Source organism: Entelurus aequoreus, linkage group LG12, assembly GCF_033978785.1.
Source record: "Entelurus aequoreus isolate RoL-2023_Sb linkage group LG12, RoL_Eaeq_v1.1, whole genome shotgun sequence".
Taxonomy (NCBI): domain Eukaryota; kingdom Metazoa; phylum Chordata; class Actinopteri; order Syngnathiformes; family Syngnathidae; genus Entelurus; species Entelurus aequoreus.
The window spans coordinates 2,761,273-2,781,932 of record NC_084742.1 but is presented as its reverse complement, the minus strand read 5'-3'; the positions used below and the strand labels follow the sequence as shown (position 1 = coordinate 2,781,932).

General features: G+C 36.8%; 1 protein-coding gene across 9 annotated transcripts in view; it reads right to left on the bottom strand.

The window, feature by feature from the left end:
- dock4b (dedicator of cytokinesis 4b) overlaps window positions 1–20,660 on the bottom strand; it is a 313,423-nt gene that overhangs the window by 150,350 nt on the left and 142,413 nt on the right. For all 9 annotated transcript variants that reach the window (XM_062064466.1, XM_062064465.1, XM_062064473.1 and 6 more), the window contains 4 exons: window positions 16,077–16,158; window positions 13,911–13,971; window positions 13,714–13,846; window positions 10,748–10,836 (listed from right to left, as the gene is read on the bottom strand). In XM_062064466.1, coding sequence (XP_061920450.1) covers window positions 10,748–10,836; window positions 13,714–13,846; window positions 13,911–13,971; window positions 16,077–16,158 — 365 coding nt within the window. The remainder of the gene's footprint in view (window positions 1–10,747; window positions 10,837–13,713; window positions 13,847–13,910; window positions 13,972–16,076; window positions 16,159–20,660) is intronic.

The window sequence follows — 20,660 nt, the reverse complement described above, 5'->3', positions numbered from 1 at the left end:
CGCCGTGTGTAATGTTCTATATTTTCAATGGAACACATCAAATGTTGGTGTTGTTTACTTGAGTCATATTGCAGTCTACACATATCTCTTATGTTTATGTTTACATAAGGCGCACTGTCGAGTTTTGAGGAGAAAAAGGGATTTTAAGTGTCTGGAAAATACGGTAGCAAATTTTGTTTTGTTTATTTATTATTATTATTTTGAATATATTTGTTTAAATGGTAAATGGGTTATACTTGTATAGCACTTTTCTACCTTCAAGGTACTCAAAGCGCTTTGACACATTCACCCATTCACACACTGATGGCGGGAGCTGCCATGCGAGGCCCTAACCACGGGCCATCAGGAGCAAGGGTGAAGTGTCTTGCCCAAGGACACGACGGACGTGACTGGGTTGGTAGACGCTGGGGATCGAACCAGGAACCCTCAAGTTGCTGGCACGGCCACTCTCCCAACCCGCGCCGTTTAATTTCTATTTCAACAAAATACAATTGTATTTATTTCTCGTTCCTAAGTTTTGCACCAGTTTAAGATAGCTCAGTTCAATTATCAAGTCTATCTCAACTTGTTTCCTCTGAAAACTCCAATAAAAATGCAGTTAAAATACGAAAAGTACTGCTTTTACAGCAAAGTACAACATTCCTAATTCCTGGTCGTGGTTTCACTTGTGGGGCGGTATAGTTCGCTTGGTAGAGTGGCCGTGCCAGCAAATTGAGGGTTCCAGGTTCGATCCCCGCTTCCACCATCCTAGTCACTGCCGTTGTGTCCTTGGGCAAGACACTTTACCCACCTCATCATCATTTATTCCTTTCATGAAAATGCATACAAGCCATATACAGTTGACACTTTCATTGTTTTTTTGTTTCTTATACATTTCCATGATCAGAAAGGAGCAGATGGAAGAATACTAGGGATGTCCGATAATGGCTTTTTGCCGATATCCGATATTCCGATATTGTCCAACTCTTTAATTACCGATACCGATATCAACCGATATATACAGTCGTGGAATTAACACATTATTATGCCTAATTTGGACAACCAGGTATGGTGAAGATAAGGTCATTTTAAAAAAATTAAATAAAATAAGATAAATAAATTAAAAATATTTTATTGAATAAAAAAAGTAAAACAATATAAAAACAGTTACATAGAAACTAGTAATGAATGAAAATGAGTAAAATGAACTGTTAAAGGTTAGTACTATTAGTGGAGCAGCAGCACGCACAATCATGTGTGCTTACGGACTGTATCCCTTGCAGACTGTATTGATATATATTGATATATAATGTAGGAAGCAGAATATTAATAACAGAAAGAAACAACCCTTTTGTGTAAATGGGGGAGGGAGGTTTTTTGGGTTGGTGCACTAATTGTAAGTGTATCTTGTGTTTTTTATGTTGATTTAATAAAAAAAAAAAAAAAAAAAACGATACCGATAATAAAAAAAACGCTACCGATAATTTCCGATATTACATTTTAACGCATATATCGGCCGATCATCTCTAATCGCAACGGGATATATACCGTATTTTTCGGACTATAAGGCGCACTTAAAATCCTTTCATTTTGTCAAAACTCGACAGTGCGCCTAATGTACGGAATCATTTTGCTTGTGCTTACCGACCTCGAAGCAATTTTATTTGGTACATGGTGAAATGGTAAGTTTGACCAGTAGATGGCAGTCACACATAAGAAATACGTGTAGACTGCAATATGATGGTAGTCACACATAAGAGATACGTGTAGACTGCAATATGACTCAAGTAAACCACACCAACATTTTATATGTTCTAGAGATGTCCGATAATGGCTTTTTTGCCGATATTCTGATATTGTCCAACTCTTAATTACCGATTCCGATATCAACCGATACTGATATATGCAGTCGTGGAATTAACACATTATTATGCCTAATTTGGACAACCAGGTATGGTGAAGATAAGGTACTTTTTTTTTTTAAATTAGTAAAATAAGATAAATAAATTAGCGCCTTGCATGGCAGCTCCCGCCATCAGTGTGTGAATGTGTGTGTGAATGTGGAAATAGTGTCAAAGCGCTTTGAGTACCTTGAAGGTAGAAAAGCGCTATACAAGTATAACCCATTTATCATTTATTTATCATTTAAAAACATTTTCTTGAATAAAAAAAAAAGTAAAACAATATAAAAACAGTTACATAGAAACTAGTAATGAATGAAAATTAGTCAAATGAAGTGTTAAAGGTTAGTACTATTAGTGGAGCAGCAGCACGCACAATCATGTGTTTTTAATCATATTTATTTTTTATATTGTCTCTGTATTGGTTTTCTATTCATTTATTCTTTGTTTTTATTCAGTCATTGGTGTAGCATAATATTGTTTTTAATATTATTTTTAATATTGTTTTTAACATGGCTGTGCAGCACTTTGGAAACATTCTTGTTGTGTAAATGTGCTATATAAATAAAGTGGATTGGATTGGATTGGATTGCTTACGGACTGTATCCCTTGCAGACTGTATTGATACATATTGATATATAATGTAGGAAGCAGAATATTATTAACAGGAAGAAACAACCCTTTTGTGTGAATGAGTGTAAATGGGGGAGGGAGGTTTTTTGGGTTGGTGCACTAATTGTAAGTGTATCTTGTGTTTTATGTTGATTTAATAAAAAAAAAATAAAAAAAATTAAAAAAAAAAAAATCATAGTAGTATCGTCTAGATACGCTATTGTAATTGGTATCATTACAGTCATACTTGCCAACCCTCCCGACACTTTACCCACCTGCTCCACACTGGTTTAAATGTAACTTACATATTGGGTTTCACTATGTAAAACCGCTTTGAGTCACTAGAGAAAAGCGCTATATAAATATAATTCACTTCACATATGCAGTAACATATTGTGTCATTTATCATTCCATTATTTTGTCAACATTATTAAGGACAAGTGGTAGAAAATGAATTATTAATCTACTTGTTCATTTACTGTTGTCATGTCTGTGATCATGTTTTGTTTAAGTTATGTCCTGTTTGGTTTTTGGACTCTTTTTAGTTCCTGTTTGGTCACCATAGCAACCCATTAGTTCCACATGTTTCACGTTTGCACTCACGCACCTGTTGCTAATCACGTTCACGACGATTCAAGCCGATAGTTGCCAGGAAGTCAGCCTGGCGACACTAACTCTGTTACGTCTACTACCCATGATTTTCATGTTTATCATAGTTCATGCTGTTCCTTCTGGTCACAGTAGGTGTTATTTATTTATTTATTTCATGTCCATAGTTTTGCCTTTGTGCTATTTTTTTTGTTTCATTAGCCAAGTTTGTACTTCCGCCTTGTGCGTGATTTTTGTTCATTTTTTATAGTAAAATTAAATCATGTATTTACCTCCAAGCCATGTCCGATCCAACTTCTCTTGCATCTCGGGAAAACAAACCTCCCACAGTCCACGTCATGACAACTGTTAATATCGGCTTATTTTCTGTTTCAACATGCTCTATCCACCCTTCCGTTAAAATGTAATAATCACTTATTCTTCTGTTTTTTGATACTTTACATTACATTATTTTGGATGATACCACAAATTTAGGCATCAATCCGATACCAAGTAGTTACAGGATCATACATTTGGTCATATTCAAAGTCCTCATGTGTCCAGGGACATATTTCCTGAGTTTATAAACATAATATTACATTTAAAAAAAACGAAAGGAGGTTTTGTGATGTTAAAAAATATCGATGTAATCATAGTAGTATCGACTAGATACGCTATTGTACTTGGTATCATTACAGTCATACTTGCCAACCCTCCCGATTTTCTTGGGCAAGACACTTTACCCACCTGCTCCACACTGGTTTAAATGTAACTTGGATATTGGGTTTCACTATTTACAAACCCCGTTTCCATATGAGTTGGGAAATGGTGTTAGATGTAAATATAAACGGAATACAATGATTTGCAAATCCTTTTCAAGCCATATTCAGTTGAATATGCTACAAAGACAACATATTTGATGTTCAAACTGATAAACGTTTTTTTTTTGCAAACAATTATTAACTTTAGAATTTGATGGCAGCAACACGTGACAAAGAAGTTGGGAAAGGTGGCAATAAAGACTGATAAAGTTGAGGAATGCTCATCAAACACTTATTTGGAACATCCCACAGGTGTGCAGGCTAATTGGGAACAGGTGGGTGCCATGATTTGGTATAAAAGTAGATTCCATGAAATGCTCAGTCATTCACAAACAAGGATGGGGCGAGGGTCACCACTTTGTCAACAAATGCGTGAGCAAATTGTTGAACAGTTTAAGAAACACCTTTCTCAAGCAGCTATTGCAAGGAATTTAGGGATTTCACCATCTACGCTCCGTAATATCATCAAAGGGTTCAGAGAATGTGGAGAAATCACTGCACGTAAGCAGCTAAGCCCGTGACCTTCCATCCCTCAGGCTGTACTGCATCAACAAGCGACCTCAGTGTGTAAAGGATATCACCACATGGGCTCAGGAACACTTCAAAAACCCACTGTCAGTAACTACAGTTGGTCGCTACATCTGTAAGTGCAAGTTAAAACTCTCCTATGCAAGGCGAAAACCGTTTATCAACAACACCCGGAAACGCCGTCGGCTTCGCTGGGCCTGAGCTCATCTAAGATGGACTGATGCAAAGTGGAAAAGTGTTCTGTGGTCTGACAAGTCCACATTTCAAATTGTTTTCGGAAACTGTGGCCGTCGTGTCCTCCGGACCAAAGAGGAAAAGAACCATCCGGATTGTTATAGGCGCAAAGTGTAAAAGCCAGCATGTGTGATGGTATGGGGGTGTATTAGTGCCCAAGACATGGGTAACTTACACATCTGTGAAGGCGCCATTAATGCTGAAAGGTACATACAGCTTTTGGAGCAACATGTGTTGCCATCCAAGCAACGTTACCATGGACGCCCCTGCTTATTTCAGCAAGACAATGCCAAGCCACGTGTTACATCAACGTGGCTTCATAGTAAAAGAGTGCGGGTACTAGACTGGCCTGCCTGTAGTCCAGACCTGTCTCCCATTGAAAATGTGTGGCACCTGCAATGTGAGAAGGGAGACCCCCGGACTGTTGAACAACTTAAGCTGTACATCAAGCAAGAATGGGAAAGAATTCCACTTCAAAAATGTGTCTCCTCACTTCCCAAACCTTTACTGAGTGTTGTTAAAAGGAAAGGCCATGTAACACAGTGGTGAACATGCCCTTTCCCAACTACTTTGGCACGTGTTGCAGCCATGAAATTCTAATTATTATTTGCAATATGAGTTTGAACATGAAATATGTTGTCTTTGTAGCATATTCAACTGAATATGGCTTGAAAAGGATTCGCAAATCATTGTATTCCGTTTATATTTACATCTAACACCATTTCCCAACTCATATTGAAACGGGGTTTGTAAAAGCGCTTTGAGTCACTAGAGAAAAGCGCTATATAAATATAATTCACTTCACTCTGCACAATTCAACATGTCTGAAAAGGAGCAGGGAGAAGCAGAGCTTACACAATCAGGCGAGCGCACTTCGTTGCTATTCAGGTTGATTTGATGTAGACGCAGCTGACATGAAAAAACAACAACAAACCTCCTCCACCCGGCCTGCCTCCTCTCCCCAACGAGCCCAAAACAAAAGAGTCGAGCTGTCACCGCATCGCCTGCTGGCGCCTACGCTCACACGGAGGTGAGGGCCGCATTACCCACCTGCACCGCCTGACTCATGCAGCTCTTACGAAACCCCCTCCAATGTGCCGGAAGACGCCATATCTTCTCCCTTTCACTCCAACCTTCCGACAGCCGCCGTCTATTCTCAAATGCTAATTGGCTGCTAATGAGAGACGCCTGGCGCGCTGCCAGGTGTGCTGAAAGCCACGCAAAAGATGACTGGCGCAACACGACACTTATCTCACACCATTGCACCCTTTTTAATCGGCTCCCTGACACCAGGTGTGATACATCCCGCTTCTTTAATTATGCGGGGAGTTCTGCGGCGGTCCAGGCTGGGAGGAATTTGGGAAGCAATTAAGGATCCCTCTCAAAATTGGGCGCTGAAAGAGGTTGAAATTCCAATTAAGGTATGATAAAAAAATATGTTTTACAGTAGCTTTTTGGAGAGAGAACATTTTCGGTCATTAGAACTTAAGGTTTTGATACGATAGCAAAAATGGAAGTTTTGCGTATTGGCTGATGCCGATCTTGACCCGTTACGATTCATAGGCCAAAACAAAGGTGCTTAAAGATGCTTTTATTTCCTGTCGTTTAGACTATTGTAATGCCTTGCTCACTGGCCTGCCCAAAAAGAATGCCAAAAGTCTACAATTAAGAGGGCGGGAGCACATTACACCAGCTTTAAAGTCGCACTTGTACAGGACTTTGTGTTTGCCACTTGCCTGTGTATGAAAACATAACATAACGTGGAAAAAGTGAAGCACTGTGAATACTGCACTGTATACTGTCTTTAAGTTGAAGTGGAGTGGCAATTGTTTTTGACGACACCCCGTGGCCACAATGATTGATGAAATTAAGCCCACGGTACAGTAAGTTGAATGATGCGGACACGTTTGTTACTGGATTGTAAAAGGTCTGCTACTTAAGTACATGCAATTTTTATTTTTTTTTCTAATAAATTTGCTATATTTAAAACAAATATTTACATATATATACTTTTTACATCGTCATCATGGGGTATTGTGTGTAGAATTTTGAGGACAAACGTGATTTTCAATTAATTTTGGAACAAGGCTGTAACGTAACATAACGTGGAAAAAGTGAAGCACTGTGAATACTGCACTGTATACTGTCTTTAAGTTGAAGTGGAGTGGCAATTGTTTTTGACGACACCTCGTGGCCACAATGATTGATGAAATTAAGCCCACGGTACAGTAAATTGAATGACGCGGACACGTTTGTTACTGGATTAACAAGGGTCTGCTACTTATGTACATGTGATTTTTTTTAATATTTCTAATAAATTTGCTATATTTATATAAAAAAAATAATTTTTACATCTTCATCATCGGGTATTGTGTGTATAACTTTGAGGACAATTTTTTTTTTTTTAATTCCATTTTGGAACAAGGCTGTAACGTAACATAACGTGGAAAAAGTGAAGCACTGTGAATACTGCATTGTATACTGTCTTTAAGTTGAAGTGGAGTGGCAATTGATTTTGGCGACACCTACTGACCACAATGACTCATGAAGTTAAGCCCACGATAGAGTGAGTTGAATGATGCGGACACGTTTGTTACTGGATTGTAAAAGGTCTGCTACTTATGTACTTGTGATTTATTTTTTTTTCTAATAAATTTGCTATATTTATTTAAAAAAAAAAAAAAAACTTTTTACATCACCATCATGGGGTATTGTGTGTAGAATTTTGAGGACAAATGTGATTTTCATTTAATTTTGGAACAAGGCTGTAACGTAACATAACGTGGAAAAAGTGAAGCACTGTGAATACTGCACTATATACTGTCTTTAAGTTGAAGTGGAGTGGCAATTGTTTTTGGCGACACCTACTGACCACAATGACTCATGAAGTTAAGCCCACGATAGAGTGACTTGAATGATGCTGACACGTTTGTTACTGGATTGTAAAAGGTCTGCTACTTATGTACTTGTGATTTTTTTTTTTTTAAATAAATTTGTTATATTTATTAAAAAAAATTAAAACATTTTTTTACATGGTCATCATGGGGTATTGTGTGTAGAATTTTGAGGACAAAAGTGATTTTCATTCCATTTTGGAACAAGGCTGTAACGTAACATAACGTGGAAAAAGTGAAGCACTGTGAATACTGCACTGTATACTGTCTTTAAGTTGAAGTGGAGTGGCAATTGTTTTTGACGACACCTCGTGGCCACAATGATTGATGAAATTAAGCCCACGGTACAGTAAATTGAATGACGCGGACACGTTTGTTACTGGATTAACAAGGGTCTGCTACTTATGTACATGTGATTTTTTTAAATATTTCTAATAAATTTGCTATATTTATATAAAAAAAATAATTTTTACATCTTCATCATCGGGTATTGTGTGTATAACTTTGAGGACAATTTTTTTTTTTTCAATTCCATTTTGGAACAAGGCTGTAACGTAACATAACGTGGAAAAAGTGAAGCACTGTGAATACTGCATTGTATACTGTCTTTAAGTTGAAGTGGAGTGGCAATTGATTTTGGCGACACCTACTGACCACAATGACTCATGAAGTTAAGCCCACGATAGAGTGAGTTGAATGATGCGGACACGTTTGTTACTGGATTGTAAAAGGTCTGCTACTTATGTACATGTGATTTTTTTTTCTTATAATAAATTTGCTATATTTAAGAAAAACAAAAAACAACTTTTTACATCGTCATCATGGGGTATTGTGTGTAGAATTTTGAGGACAAAAGTGATTTCCATTCCATTTTGGAACAAGGCTGTAACGTAACATAACGTGGAAAAAGTGAAGCACTGTGAATACTGCACTCTATACTGTCTTTAAGATGAAGTGGAGTGGCAATTGTTTTTGGCAACACATCGTGGCCACAATGACTCATGAAGTTAAGCCCATGATACAGTAAATTGAATGATACGGACACGTTTGTTACTGGATTAACAAGGGTCTGCTACTTATGTACATGTGATTTTTTTTAATATTTCTAATAAATTTGCTATATTTATATAAAAACAATAATTTTTACATCGTCATCATCGGGTATTGTGTGTAGAATTTTGAGGACAATTTTTTTTTTTTAATTCCATTTTGGAACAAGGCTGTAACGTAACACAACGTGGGAAAAGTGAAGCACTGTGAATACTGCACTCTATACTGTCTTTAAGTTGAAGTGGAGTGGCAATTGTTTTTGGCGACACCTACTGACCACAATGACTCATGAAGTTAAGCCCACGATAGAGTGAGTTGAATGATGCTGACACGTTTGTTACTGGATTGTAAAGGGTCTGCTACTTATGTACATGTGATTTTTTTTTTTTTTATATAAATTTGCTATATTTAAAAAAAAAAACTTTTTACATGGTCATCATGGGGTATTGTGTGTAGAATTTTGAGGACAAAAGTGATTTCCATTCCATTTTGGAACAAGGCTGTAACGTAACACAACGTGGGAAAAGTGAAGCACTGTGAATACTGCACTGTATACTGTCTTTAAGTTGAAGTGGAGTGGCAATTGTTTTTGGCGACACCTACTGACCACAATGACTCATGAAGTTAAGCCCACGATAGAGTGACTTGAATGATGCTGACACGTTTGTTACTGGATTGTAAAAGGTCTGCTACTTATGTACTTGTGATTTTTTTTTTTTTTTAATAAATTTGTTATATTTATTAAAAAAAATAAAAACAACTTTTTACATCGTCATCATGGGGTATTGTGTGTAGAATTTTGAGGACAATTTTTTTATTTTATTTCCATTTTGGAACAAGGCTGTAACGTAACATAACGTGGAAAAAGTGAAGCACTGTGAATACTGCACTGTATACTGTCTTTAAGTTGAAGTGGAGTGGCAATTGTTTTTGGCGACACCTACTGACCACAATGACTCATGAAGTTAAGCCCACGATAGAGTGACTTGAATGATGCTGACACGTTTGTTACTGGATTGTAAAAGGTCTGCTACTTATGTACTTGTGATTTTTTTTTTTTTTTAATAAATTTGTTATATTTATTAAAAAAAATAAAAACAACTTTTTACATCGTCATCATGGGGTATTGTGTGTAGAATTTTGAGGACAATTTTTTAATTTTATTTCCATTTTGGAACAAGGCTGTAACGTAACATAACGTGGAAAAAGTGAAGCACTGTGAATACTGCACTGTATACTGTCTTTAAGTTGAAGTGGAGTGGCAATTGTTTTTGGCGACACCTACTGACCACAAGGACTCATGAAGTTAAGCCCACGATACAGTGAGTTGAATGATGCGGACACGTTGGTTACTGGATTGCTACTGCTTCTGCCTTGGAGACTTTGCACATGCAACTGTATATGTTTATATTGACAAATAGGAGTGTTAAATCAAATGTTTATTCACATCTGAATCGCCATTCGTGTTTATTCAGATTCACGCACCCCTGCCACCAGTTCTGGAATCACCAGTCTTGGAGGATGCTGAAGATTATACAAGAATCTGCTCCTTTTTTCTCACATAACACAAATATAACTGCTGCATGCCACCAATGCGTTTGAGAGTTGGCCGGTGATGAATTGCTATTGTGGACGTCTTGCAAAAGTAATTACTGGTCCTCTTAGGGAAGCTGGGGGGGAAAAAAAAGACGCTGACTAAGTCAGATTCGCGAGTCAAACTTTACACGCGGCCTCGTCTCTGTCACAGTGTGTTCCCGCTGGAAAGTGCACAGAAATGTTTGGAGGCAGCGAAATAAAGCTATTCATTTTTCACACCCCGCGTTGGTTGGTTTTTTTCTCTTCTTTTTGACGTCTCCGGCCAACCTGTTGCTACGGGAAACTGCTGATGCTGTCGTCCGCCGCCGTGCGTATGCGACTATTTATATCAACTGTGCGTTTTGCAACTGCCGTTGGCTTCCTGTGGAGACGACCATGTGAGGCTTATTTTAATTGCTTCCACCTCCCTGAAAAAAGGAGAAGTCAATGCCCACAAAAGGCGGTGACTCAAACTACACCGGACGTGCTGCCAGACTGATGACTCTGGTACTTTATATGTACCTTTCAGGACCTTCACCACGCTCTGAGGCTTATGATCGCTCACCTGTGTTGGATCCGGACAGGTTGTACCTGGAGTTTGCCTTTTTGATGATGTTCTCATGGATCTGGTGCCACTCACTCTCTGTGTTACATCTGAGACAACAGACAGGGTGACACGATCAAAAAAGTTCTGTTTTGTGTGCCGTCTGCTTATTACGATACCTAAAAAAAAAAAAAATGAAGCAAACAAAAAAAAATTGCAAATATATATGCACAAAAAACAATAATCAAAATATAAAATGATACAAAAAAAAAAGAATAATAAAAAGGATGGTTTAATAATAAAACGGCACAAATTCAATAATTAAAAACATAATAAATTAAGAATTATTTACTAAATTTATGAAATATGTTGTGTTTGTTTTGGTATGCATTTTGGTGAAAATAACACTAAACCCACTAAAATGTTACAGAAAAAAATATAAAAACAAACGCAGTATAAAATACAAAATATAATATATATATATATATATATATATTATATTTTGTATTTTATACTGCGTTTGTTTTTATATTTTTTTATATATGTATATATATATATATATATATATATATACATATATATATATATACATATATATATATATATATATATATATATATATATATATATATATATATATATTATATTTTATACTGCGTTTGTTTTTATATTTTTTCTGTAACATTTTAGTGGGTTTAGTGTTACATATATATATATATATATATATATATATATATATATATATATATACATATATATATATATATATATATATATATATATATATACATATATATATATATATATATATATATATATATATATATATATATATATATATGTATATATGTATATATAAATATATATGTATATATGTATATATAAATATATATGTATATATGTATATATAAATATATATATATATATATATATATATATATATATATATATATATAATATATATATATAAATATATATATATATATATATATATATATATATATATATATATATATATATATATATATATATATATATATATATATATATATATATATATATATATATATATATATACATGTCATGAAAGCAAAACAAGAAGTAAAAAAAATAAAAATAATAAATAAATAAATAAATATATATAAATATATATATACACTACCGTTCAAAAGTTTGGGGTCACATGTAAATGTCCTTATTTTTGAAGGAAAAGCACTGTACTTTTCAATGAAGATAACTTTAAACTAGTCTTAACTTGAAAGAAATACACTCTATACATTGCTAATGTGGTAAATGACTATTCTAGCTGCAAATGTCTGCTTTTTGGTGCAATATCTACATAGGTGTATAGAGGCCCATTTCCAGCAACTATCACTCCAGTGTTCTAATGGTACAATGTGTTTGCTCATTGGCTCAGAAGGCTAATTGATGATTAGAAAACCCTTGTGCAATCATGTTCACACATCTGAAAACACTTTAGCTCGTTACAGAAGCTACAAAACTGACCTTCCTTTGACCAGATTGAGTTTCTGGAGCATCACATTTGTGGGGTCAATTAAACGCTCAAAATGGCCAGAAAAAGAGAACTTTCATCTGAAACTCGACAGTCTATTCTTGTTCTTAGAAATGAAGGCTATGCCACAAAATTGTTTGGGTGACCCCAAACTTTTGAACGGTACTGTATATATATATATTTTTTTTAATTTGTATTTTTATTTTTTTTTTATTTTTTTTTTTTTTTACTTCTTGTTTTGCTTTTATGACAATATAATATAATATAAAAAATACTACAAGGAAAATATATATTAGGGTCTTACTCTTCACGTAATTAGTGGTAAATAAAAAAATTAAGAAAACAAATAAAATTACAATAAATATGTACAAAAAACATGAATCAAAATATAAAATAATAAAACAGTAAAAATAAAATAAAAAATGAAAAAAATATTGAATTAACAATTATTTACTAAATAATGAAATACATTTAGTTTGTTTTGGTATGCTTTTAGGTTAATATACAGTAGAGGCCAAAAGTTTGGACACACCTTCTCATCATTTTTCCTTTTCTTTATTTTCATGACTATTTACATTGTAGATTGTCACTGAAGGCATCAACACTATGAATGTGGAGTTATGTACTTCACAAAAAAAGGTGACATGAATGAAAACATGTTTTATATTCTAGTTCCTTCAAAATAGCCACCCTTTGCTCCGATTACTGTTTTGCACACTCTTGGCATTCTCTCCACGAGCTTCAAGATGTAGTCACCTGAAATGGTTTTCACTTCACAGGTGTGCTTGTGTATATATATTATATATGTATACACATCTATATGCATATACAAACTCAAATGTATGACTACATGAACAAAAAAAAAACTGGAAAAAAAAAAGCCGGGTGAAATCGCAGACCTCTGCCAGGCCCTATCAGCCAATTTTAAGGGATCCTTTTAAAAATCCTGAATCCAGATGGTGATCCAGATCAGCCTCAAAATTGATTCACTTGTATCTGACATTTGTGACATTTTGTGAAAGTCTCATCAAAATCCACCCATGACTTTTGGAGTCATGGGTGGCCAGTGGAGGGGAACTAACGGAAGTATAAATACAATTTCCAATGTGTTTGGTTTCTTTGTCTTTTGCTTTCAAACAAGCTGCGAGAGGGTTCACTCTTTGCATCAGTGTCAGCGTTTGTTCTGTCGCAAAATGAAAGAAACGGAGTAAAGGCTCTAGTTAGCCATCCACTCCCTTTGTCCCTGTGGGTGGAGGCGGGGCCACAAACACAGAAGTTGAGCATCGCAATGTACACGTAAGATGTATCGAAGCACGAATCGATTTCTGACACTTCTCGAAAGTTTCACTTTTTGAGTTGCGTTGCCGACTAAGTGACGAACAGATGCCGGCGACGACGTGACATCCTGGCGGCGGTAAACAGCGTACTCCTATCAGCCGTGACAGCTGCCGCCTGCCTGTTCACGGGCACTTACGCGTAAACCTTGAGCAGGTGGTCGTCCTTGGAGTCGGCCGTGAGCAGATCGGCGATGCTGACGACGGCGCAGCCCAACGGCCGGCGGTACTGAACGCTACACTGGTTCTTCTTCTCTCCGGCGCCCATTCTCCCTGCGAAACAGACGACAACGTTCTCAGCCATGGTGCTTCTCTCAGGAAAGAGCGACAGCTCTACCTATTCTGATGACGTGCACCACGATGTAGACGTCTTTCCGCAGGTCGCTGCTTCCCAGATCCTGGAAGGGGTACAAGATTTTAGCAACACTTTTTTTTTTTTTTTTTCTTTTTTTTTTTTTTTTATACACGCTCAGGCCTTTTTGTCAACGCACTGCAAAAAGTCAGTGTTCAAAAACACTTACACTTACTTCTCTTTTGTAAAGTAAATGTGAACAGCCGATATGGGCATCTACATCAACTATATGATTTGCCTGAGAAGCTGGACAGGACATTAAAAAAAATAAAAAATAAAATAAATAAAAAATTAGGGGTATTTTATTTGAAGTAAGCAAAATTATCTGCTAATAGAACAAGAACATTTGGCTTGTCAAGACTTTCCAAAACAAGTAAAATTAGCTCAATGAATACCTTAAAACAGTGGTTCCCAACCTTTTTGTAGCTGCGGACCGGTCAACGCTTGAAAATTTGTCCCACGGACCGGTGTGGGGGGGGTGTATTTAAAAAAAAAAAAAAAAAAAAAAGTTTTTTTTTTTACATAAATAAATACAATCATGTGTGCTTACGGACTGTATCCCTGCAGACTGTATTTATCTATATTGATATATAATGTATATATTGTGTTTTTTATGTTGATTTCATTTAAAAAAAAAAAAAAAAAAAAAATGTTTTTTTTTTTTTTTTTTTACATAAATAAATACAATCATGTGTGCTTACGGACTGTATCCCTGCAGACTGTATTTATCTATATTGATATATAATGTATGTATTGTGTTTTTTATGTTGATTTCATTTTTTTTTTTAAATAATTAAAAAAAAGTTGATGTTTTTTTGTTTTGTTTTTTACATAAATACAATCATGTGTGCTTACGGACTGTCTCCCTGCAGACTGTATTGATCTATATTGATATATAATGTATATATTGTGTTTTTTATGTTGATTTCATTTTTTTTTTTAAATAATTAAAAAAAAGTTGATGTTTTTTTGTTTTGTTTTTTACATAAATACAATCATGTGTGCTTACGGACTGTCTCCCTGCAGACTGTATTGATCTATATTGATATATAATGTATATATTGTGTTTTTTATGTTGATTTCATTAAAAAAAAAAAAAAAAAATTTTTTTTTTTTTTTTTACATAAATAAATACAATCATGTGTGCTTACGGACTGTATCCCTGCAGACTGTATTGATCTATATTGATATATAATGTATATATTGTGTTTTGTATGTTGATTTCATTTTTTTTTGGTTGGGGACCACTGCCTTAAAATACCTTAAAATACGTATATTCTCACTAATAACAAGTGCACTTTTCTTGGTGGAAAAAAAAAAGAGACCTTTTTGCTCAATATGTTGAAAAATATTCTTAAATGAAGTAAATGCTAGTGCCATTATCTTGACATAATGATATGCGCTCGGCATTACATTTCTTGAAACCAGCAAAATTATACTAAAAACTAATTTATTGTTCTTAATGGAAAGTCAACAAGGCAAGCGCTTGTTACTCTCGGGGTCTCCTAGCCGCTCAGGCAAATCATATTGTCTAAGAATGCATTTTTCCATGGATAACATGACATCATCGCGCCAAGTGCGTGCTCTTTCAGTCAATTAGTGTTAATATTTACAGCCCGGCCAAAAAAAATTAATTGTAATTTTGAGGAATTTATCTGAATGTGCATGAACCTTTTCTGTTCAAAATTGTTAGAAATGTCACATGTTTAAATATTAACTGTCAGTTTGCTGTACTGTGCCAACTGTACTACTATATGAGTACCTATTTTCTATTGTTTCATTGAAAATAAAACAGTGAAGTCCATTTGGCTGTCATCTGTTTTAATTATGAGACACAATTGTGTCAAAATCATGATTTTTTTTTTTCATGCTTGAAATAAGAAATGATTACTTTAAAAAAAAAAGTAGTTTTATACTTGTGAGTGTTGATGACACAGATTTGCAACACTTGATATTCTAGTTTCAAGCATGTTTTACTCAATATAGGTCATCAAATCTCACAAGCTGTAATATCTTACTGACATCATTTAGGAGCAAAACCCTTAAAACAAGTAAAACACTCTAACATAAAATCTGCTTAGTGAGAAGAATGATCTTATTAGACAGAAAATAAGCAAATATTTGAGATTTGAGTTTTTGCAGTGCACTCACCACAAACAGCGTGCACTGTCTCTCCGTCTTCTCCGGCGACTTGGGCAAGCCGCTCTTATTCAGCCGGACAAAGAACCTTTCACTAGAGGTAGGAAAGAGTGAAGCACAGATGAAGGATCGTTTTCGCACTCCGAGGCTCCCCGTAGATCTGTGAGGCGATATTTGAAGTTTTTTGACCGCCGCCGTCCATTCTTCTGGCCTCAAATCACCACCAAATTGAGTCCAAAAGCGGAAAGGACGAGCGCGACCCCTCTCGAGCCAGCCTGCTGGGCCTCTCCCGCTCTCTCTCTGGCTAATCCGGTTAGGTGACTTTCACAGTCGCCACGATAAGCAGACGGGGAACCTTGTAATGCACCAGCGGCTGACACGGCGATGCTAGTCCGAGGGACTCGTTCAAGGACGCACGAAAGCATCCTCAGAACTTTTGGCCGTGTGTGTGTAGTTCAGCAGCTACGATGGCCCCGCCTAGTCGGATTAAAGTTAAAAGTTAAAGTAGCAATGATTGTCACACACACACTAGGTGTGGTGAAATGTGTCCTCTGCATTTGACTCATCCCCTTGTTCACCCCCTGGGAGGTGAGGGGAGCAGTGGGCAGCAGCGGCGGCCGCGCCCGGGGATCATTTTTGGTGATTTAACCCCCAATTCCAACCCTTGATGCTGAGTGTCAAGCAGAGAGGTAATGAGTCCAATTTCTATAGTCTTTGGTATGACTCGGCCGGGGTTAGAACTCACAACCTACCCATCTCAGGGCGGACACTCTAACCACTAGACCAGTGGTCCCCAACCTTTTTGTAGCTGCGGACCGGTCAACGCTTGAAAATTTGTCCCACGGACCGGTGGGGGGTGTATTTCAAAACAAAACAAAAAAAAAAAAAATTTTTTTTTTTTACATAAATAAATACAATCATGTGTGCTTACGGACTGTATCCCTGCAGACTGTATTGATCTATATCGATATATAATGTATATATTGTGTTTTTTATGTTGATTTTTTGTTGTAAATTTCTTGTGCGGCCCGGTACCAATTGGTCCGCGGACCGGTACCGGGCCGCGGACCGGTGGTTGGGGACCACTGCACTAGACCACTGAGTAGGCCTTAGCTTGGATGCAGCAGTTCTATCGCAACAGGATATATACCGTATTTTTCAGACTATAAGGCGCACTTAAAATCCTTTCATTTTGTCAAAACTCGACAGTGCGCCTAATGTACGGAATCATTTTGGTTGTGCTTACCGACCTCGAAACAATTTTATTTGGTACATGGTGAAATGATAAGTTTGACCAGTAGATGGCAGTCACACATAAGAAATACGTGTAGACTGCAATATAATGGCAGTCACACATAAGAGATATGTGTAGACTGCAATATGATGGCAGTCACACATAAGAAATACGTGTAGACTGCAATATGATGGCAGTCACACATAAGAGATATGTGTAGACTGCAATATGACTCAAGTAAACCACACCAACATTTTATATGTTCTAGAGGTGTCCGATAATGGCTTTTTTGCCGATATTCCGATATTGTCCAACTCTTAATTACAGATTCCGATATCAACCGATACCGATATATACAGTCGTGGAATTAACACATTATTATGCCTAATTTTGTTGTGATGCCCCGCTGGATGCATTAAACAATGTAACAAGATTTTCCAAAATAAATCAACTCAAGTTATGGAAAAAAGTGCCAACAAGGCACTGCCATATTTATTATTGAAGTCACAAAGTGCATTATTTTTTTGAACATGCCTCAAAACAGCAGCTTGGAGTTTGGGACATGCAAGGGACAACATTGTTCTTCCATTGCAACAATAAACAGATGTTTAATGTACCCTAAGATTTTTTTGTTAAAATAAAGCCAATAATGACATTTTTTGTGGTCCCCTTTATTTAGAAAAGTATCGAAATACATTTTGGTACCGGTACCAAAATATTGGTATCAAGACAACCCTACCATCCACTGATACATTTTTCAAAATGCAACTTCGGCTTCAATGTGTATGTTTTCACGTACAAATCCGTGATATTTCCCCGCACACACTTGTGTGTACTTCCCACACCTGTATGCCTCCACTTGACTTTCCACACCATTTATCCCCCCCTAAGGATTCCTGCGCATCAGACGCCGCACTCTGCATGCTTCCCTCCACCTTAATTAGCGCCTTATTGTCCCGACCGCCAATTAACATCTACTCATGCATACACACACACACGTGCACATACGGGCCCCGCCCTCGCAGCTTGTTGATCTACTCCCCCCGGCCCCGGTGGGACCTTATCTCGCTCTATCAGCGCTAGTATTAACACAACATGAATGGCTGGGTTCCCTCCCCTCTGGGCCCCCCACAGCTCTCCTGTTATTGATAATTGCATTTACGGAGGAGCGGGGTGGTGGGGGGTATGCGACACTGGTCCTGTCGGCTGCTGAAGAAGGGAACCTAAACGTGGTACAGTCGTGGTCACTGCGTTCATTATCCCGCAAACACAAAGGGAGCAGCCGCGGTGCAAAGGGGCTTCTGGTGTTGGCATGGTACCGAGGGTCCAGCCCCCATCTGGTCGGTGACACACAGAAAACACCAACGCCGGATTCAAGCGGCGCCGTGGCTCGCCGCCAGACGGGCCGAGATGTGTAAATGTGCGTCTGTTTACTTGTAAGGCCAGACAGTGTGAGAGACAACGCTGGCGTGGTGCCACCCCCCCCCCCCTCCCCCCCTCAAAGGCAACGGACATACACAAGCGACATTTAGGTGGGGTGTTTGCATCCCGACTCAATGCAGGAAAGCAATGATTCAAATGGGCTGTCAAAGTTAACGTGTGCGATTAATCACAAAAAATTATCGCTGATGCAGATGCAATTTTTTCCAATGCCCAATAAACAATCCCACACACTGTTGAGACAATATGTGCGCTTTTTTTTTTTACTGCAGAATGAATCCTCATGGGGCCAAAGAAAGTTGCGAGTGCCAGCACGTTGATAAAGACACGATAGAATTCAAGAAAGAACTCGTTGCAAATTAAGAAGGTGGCATCCTCTTCTTTATCCTTATCCGCCTCCTCTTATAGCCGTCTTCGCTAACAGGAATCATAAATGAAAGTAAAAGTAAAGTTAAATGTTCGTTTATATTCGTCATCTATATTTTTTTCTGCATATAAAACTATATTTATTAATATATTTTCACAGATGCAGATTAATCACGCGCATTTTTCCAATGCTTAATAAACAATCCCACAAGCAGTTGACTCAATCTGTGTGCTTTTTTTTTTACAGCAAAATGGGGCCAGAGAAAGTTGCGAGTGCCAGCATTTTGATAAAGAAGGTGAGAAATATGATAGAATTCAAGAAGGAACTAGTTGCAAATTAAGAAGGTGGCATCAACATGTCTCTTCTTTATCCTTATCCGTCTCTTCTTATCGCCGTCTTCGCCAACAAGAATCATAAATGAAAGTAAAAGTAAAGTTAAATGTTTGTTTATTTTCGTCATCTATATATTTTTCTGTATGTAAAACTATATTTTTTAATATATTTTCACTGATGCAGATTAATCACGCCATTTTTTCCAAAGCCCCACAAACAGTTGACTCAATCTGTGTGCTTTTTTTTTTACTGCAAAATGGGGCCAGAGAAAGTTGCGAGTGCCAGCACTTTGACAAAGAAGGTGAGAAACACGATAGAATTCAAGAAGGAACTAGTTGCAAATTAAGAAGGTGGCATCCGTGTGGCTCTTCTTTCCCTTCATCCACCTCCTTTTATCGCCGTCTTCGCCAACAAGAATCATAAATGAAAGTAAAAGTAAAGTTAAATGTTCGTTTATTTTCGTCATCTATATTTTTTTCTGCATGTAAAACTATATTTTTTTATATATATTTTCGCTGATGCAGATTAATCACGCGCATTTTTCCAATGCTTAATAAACAATCCCACAAACAGTTGACTCAATCTGCGTGCTTTTTTTTTTACTGCAAAATGGGGCCAGAGAAAGTTGCGAGTGCCAGCATTTTGATAAAGAAGGTGAGAAACACGATAGAATTCAAGAAAGAACTCGTTGCAAATTAAGAAGGTGGCATCTGCCTGGCTCTTCTTTATCCTTATCCGCCTCCTCTTATCGCCGTCTTCGCCAACAAGAATCATAAATGAAAGTAAAAGTAAAGTTAAATGTTCGTTTATATTCGTCATTTATATTTTTTTCTGCATGTAAAACTATATTTTTTTATATATATTTTCGCTGATGCAGATTAATCATGTGCATTTTTCCAATGCTCAAATATCCCACAAACAGTTGACTCAATATGTGTGCTTTTTTTTTTTTTACTGCAAAATGGGGCCAGAGAAAGTTGCGAGTGCCAGCATTTTGATAAAGAAGGTGAGAAACATGATAGAATTCAAGAAGGAACTCGTTGCAAATTAAGAAGGTGGCATCCGCGTGGCTCTTCTTTATCCTTATCCGCCTCCTCTTATCGCCGTCTTCGCCAACAAGAATCATAAATGAAAGTAAAAGTAAAGTTAAATGTCCGTTTATATTCGTCATCTATATTTTTTTCTGCATGTAAAACTATATTTTTTATATATATTTTCGCTG